At 33.9% G+C, this 4,971-nt stretch overlaps 1 protein-coding gene across 2 annotated transcripts; it reads left to right on the top strand.

The window, feature by feature from the left end:
- The first annotated feature begins 203 nt into the window (after positions 1–203).
- Positions 204–3,665, top strand: LOC126969136 (uncharacterized). Of its 2 annotated transcripts, XR_007730358.1 has the most exons (4): positions 204–440; positions 933–1,303; positions 1,803–2,580; positions 3,185–3,665. XR_007730358.1 is itself a non-coding variant. In XM_050814448.1 (3 exons), exons 2-3 carry the CDS (start codon positions 1,010–1,012, stop codon positions 1,986–1,988), a joined length of 480 nt encoding a protein of 159 aa, XP_050670405.1. In that variant the 5' UTR covers positions 204–440; positions 933–1,009; the 3' UTR covers positions 1,989–3,665. The 2 variants fall into 2 exon arrangements, 1 of the variants encoding a protein (XP_050670405.1); XM_050814448.1 differs by having other exon boundaries at positions 1,803–3,665.
- Positions 3,666–4,971: the final 1,306 nt, after the last annotated feature.

Raw genomic sequence — 4,971 nt, 5'->3', positions numbered from 1 at the left:
TGTTAGACATAACCAATTCAATCACATTTAGCAAGAAAATCCTTACTAGAATAAATGAGATAGCTCTAGTTCCGATTTCCAACGTAAAATATATCCACACACAAAGTTCAAAACAGAAAATTCAGCATTGTTTGGCGCACGCTAACAGGCAAGATAACGCACTAGTTACATCAGATTGTGTGAGTAGACGCGTGCCAATGCCCGCAGCACGCGCCCGCGACGGATATATAAAACCTCGCGGATTCGACAAAATCTCATTCACAAATCGAACGCGATAAATGAAGAGTGTGTATTAGTCTGTGGCAATGATCTACGCTCACATGAATTTATCGGAAACGTTAGATACGAACCTAAATCGCGATTATTGGTGGCACAGTGATAACTTTTGTGATAGTCATTCCCCTGGATTTGAACAACAACAGAGATAGCAATTATTTAAGGTAATTTTACCTACTTCACTTATAGTTTTTTTAAACATTTCATTTATTTTAATTCATGTAGGAATTATGTGTACCTATCTACATTAAGAATTGAAATGATGGTAGAGCGGTGTCTTTCAATCAGGCTTTAATTACCGGAGGACAGTTGCCCAAATATATTTTAATGTTTGTCATAAATAATGTAAATTAAAAAATGGTTTTGTAGTAAATCTGAAATACCCAGTAGAGCCCACAAGGTTTATTTCATATTATTTATATTCTTTTCCTTGTTTGACATAGAACTTCACGATAACCTTGCGTTAAACTTGATATTAATTAATAAACATAATAATATCTAAATCATAAATTGTCGGCATAATATAATGATATCAGGCATTTTACGAATTCATGAGAACAATGTAGGTTCTGCTAACAATATATAAATGAATTAAGTATTTCATTTATAAAGAGAATCCATCGAAATTTTCTTATAATTATATTATCTTGTTACAGTGGCTGTCAATCTATAGAATAGATCTGTCTATAAAACTCATACTATAAAAAAAAAGAAGACTGAATTATCAAACAAAATGACTTCAGTGCGAATTATTCCGGACGTTGGTTTAGCTGGTGCACTTCCCATGAACAAAGATTCTGATGAACTGGACATAATGGCATTGACGATGGCAGCTCTGCGATACGTCAATCCCTGGACTCTGGAGAAGAATACTCAGTGGTCAGAACCCATTAAAGAAATCTCTGACTCGACTGACGCGAAAGATAGAGTTATTACTCTGGCAGAGGTTTCACAGCACGACACACCAAGCGATTGCTGGGTGGTCATTTACGATCGAGTGTACGATATTTCCACTTTCCTAGATGAGGTTGGTATTTAAATATTTGATTTTAATTTTATTCATTATCTATGTATCTAGAAAAACACACATTATATCATCTTATAAACTTATTGTTTCCTAAATCTTAACTTAAGGATTTTTTTATTTCAATAAAGGACGAAACGATCAGGATGTTCAGCTGATGGTAATTGATATTCCCTGCCCATTACAATGCAGTGCCACTCAGGATTCTTGAAAAACCCAAAAATTCTCATTTGCCCAGTAATTTCACTAGCCACGGCGCCCTTCGGACCGAAACACAATAATGCTTACACATTTCTACTTCACGACAGAAAAAGGTGCCGTTGTGGTACTGCATTCTAGCCGGATCCTTTGCCAAGAAGCCTCCCACTGGTAAATGCCTTTATTCGCCTCTTACGACACTATTGGGCCTGGGACTTCCCTATTATCTTGGACAAAAAGTTGATTAATCACCTTCATTATGTAATTTTCTAGATTTCTTATTTTAATTGTATTATTCTTGCAGCATCCAGGCGGTGCAGATATAATGTTGGAATACGCAGGACGCGATGCCAGTATCGCATTCAGAAGTTCAGGACATTCAAGAATGGCAGCTAAGGCCTTGGACCGCTTTCTGGTTGGAGAGCTACCAATGCACGAGCGTCTGTACCGGTGTTCAGGTGGAATGAAGCTCAGTGATATCCCAGAATAGGCCTCATGTACTCGCACAGTTATCAACCACTCGTAGGTCATTCGAATTATCATTAAGGCAAGAACTTTTTATAGAGATAAGTTAGGTTAATTCGCTGGTTGCTAGGTAATAAAACTTTAAGATAAGTAAGTATTAGTTTATTAACCTTAGAATAACTTTTATATAACTTATAACCCCGCTAAATTATTGTGACTGCTATATTTGCAATTATTGTTATCTATTAGTTAGTAGGTTTTTCTTGCATTTATATAACAATTATTGATTGATATGTGTAAGGTTTTACTGCAGTATTAATATAAGTATATTATTTAGTAATGACATTTGTTACTTAATAGAATGTCACACAAGTTCCTATTGGTTATTGTTTAATTTTACAATAATATATTATTTTTCTTGTAAATCAAATGTATTATAATTTTGTTCCTCCGATCATGTTTCTTTACGGCGCTTGGCATGATTTATAGTATTTTGCCTAATAGAGAGATTGATGGACGAACGTGCAAAACCTAAGTCCATCAATGCATCTTAAGTAATGCGCGGAAATTAAAACTAAATGGCTCTTACCACCCCTTGAGTTTCAGCAGGCGTTAAAGTAAGTTTTTCTTCACACTCATTGTCTTCACTTGAACTCATTTTGCAACAACAATATTCTTTTCCGCGTTAAAGTGTTCATTGGTGTAAATAAACAGCTTTCTATGTGTAAGCCAGTTGGAAATTTAAATAAAACCACTGTAAAGTTACCTCTGGTTGCCATGTTTCGGAGTAAGAGATCGTTGCATTGTTAAAATACACGACAGATATGAGTTTACTATGTAATTTATTTGGCCGCAACGACGGATATGGACATACCAGCCTAGCGAAACTCTATGAAAAAAGCGATTCACTCGATTGTATGAAACGTGCAGTCATTGACAGATGACGGCTATAATCTTGTAAAAAATGGAGATAGCCCAAAACCACTACGTTATAAGCAACTGTTCGCTTTCAAACATAGCCGGATTATACTTCGTGGCCAATCGCAATACTACAATTACTTCTATTTAAAACTTATGTCAAACTAGATGACCCGACAGACGTTGTTCTGTATAATATAATAAATAAAATAATGTTTTATATGAATTTGTCAATAATATATCATAACATCAAGCATTATTTCGTAAAATATGCTCCCTTGTTGTATTGAAATTGTTTTCCAGCAGAACTGTCAAACCGCGCGTCAATAAATTCTCTCATAGAAAATATGTCCATACAAAACAAATATCGGACGACGGGGGACACATCAAAGGAAAAACAAAATTGTTGTTTTCATTTAATTCCGAACACTTTCATATATGAATTGATTTGAACTTTTCGATTTAACGGCTTTATTAATGAATTAAAAAAATTGTTGAATCTGAAACATTGTTGAACAATAAATATTATCGTCACATTTATGTTTGTTATTAAAGAACAAGGCATATTTTAACTCTGCGAAAAAGCGCCTAGAACTTCTGCGTTTCCATTCTTAATCACGACGTGAGCAACGAGCGGTTCGTTGACCTGCCGTAGATTAATATGTACCTAAGTAATCATTTTCAGAAAAATGTTATCATTTGCAATTAAGACTACTATAATGAATAAATTTGATAACTTTGTTACTGATTACGTAATAAATACTAGCAATTTCTTTATTCGCAACTACGTATTTTGATAAATTTGTGACCCAAACCGTCGAGCTATTATCAATCACGGAGATAACCTTGATTGTAGGTATAACTCATTCCCACAAACAGTGATAACGGATATTGAAATGTGTCAAATATCTATTACTTACCTACTTATGTATAATGTACTTGATAATGCAATGCAAATCGCAACTAATGCTTAGAATATTATGATGCATTACCCACTCTCGTTACATGAAACTTGCAAGGTACAAACACTAGGCATCTATTGTCTATCGGATTGTCCACCATAGCAACGTTGAATTCCTGCCCACCACTTTGTCAACGTGCACTTAATTGTATCTCGACTGGTTTATCTATACTTATAAATGGAAAGCCGTTTTTTTTTGTTCGGATATACTGCTAACTCTAACCCTTCGGAATAGTACCTACCATAAAATGCAGCGTGTTTCTTAAAAGGTTTAAACCAATATAGATAACCATATGATAAATGTTGGTAACGACGTTCAACGACAAAGCCGAAATATGGAAAATTACACCATAATTATAAGCTTCGACTGCTATATCAAGACATTGCCGCATTTACTCCAGTTTTTTAAAATAATTTGGTAATTATTAGGATCAATAGAACACATTAATTATTCAGTTCGGTTATTGTACTATTAGGTACATTTCATTCGGACAGTGACAGTTGACACACAACTAAGAAGAAAAGTGTGCTTCATTATGTTCCGCTATCCGACTGCGAATGATAATATTGTTCGAAGTGTATAAAAAGTCATTGATTAGTGATAATTTATCTACATAACATATATTTTTTTTTGACTAAGAAATACTTACTTACTTATATTTGCAATAGAAATAATTCAGTCAGTGACATTTCATTACATCTGATAATTCATACAATGAGCGGGCGCAGTGTACCTATTTATTTATATATTATATTTATAAAACGTAAAATAGGTTTGATAGTCCGTTAGTATGACAATTTACACCATTGTTTTGATTATTAATCTCATAAGCGCGGTCTAGAGTGGTTTTACAATTTATGAAAAAAAATGGTAATCCATGTCTGTGGTAGTAACGTATCTACAAAATCTGATAACAATTACTAATTTTACGAAGCCTGGTCGCTTGTACACTTTGATTGAATGTCCCAGTTTTCATAAGAATATTGAGATTAAAAGGCTTTCATTAAAATAAAAGTATAAAAAAGGGCAAACGGCCATGTTAAGTGAAACCTTAATGACGTCACACTTTAAAAATCATCACAATCGCTTTAAATTTTGTTTGTTATTACGCTTTATCATTTACTTCTG

The sequence above is a fragment of the Leptidea sinapis genome, chromosome 17, assembly GCF_905404315.1.
Source record: "Leptidea sinapis chromosome 17, ilLepSina1.1, whole genome shotgun sequence".
Taxonomy (NCBI): domain Eukaryota; kingdom Metazoa; phylum Arthropoda; class Insecta; order Lepidoptera; family Pieridae; genus Leptidea; species Leptidea sinapis.
The sequence above is the reverse complement of the archived record's forward strand: the minus strand, read 5'-3'. Positions and strand labels throughout refer to the sequence as shown.

Bases quoted from the DNA above. Each gene is read 5' to 3' on its own strand.
- LOC126969136 (XM_050814448.1), top strand. From the start codon at position 1,010: ATGACTTCAGTGCGAATTATTCCGGACGTTGGTTTAGCTGGTGCACTT. The intron at 1,304-1,802 runs GTTGGTATTTAA...TTATTCTTGCAG, and splicing joins TTTCCACTTTCCTAGATGAG to CATCCAGGCGGTGCAGATAT.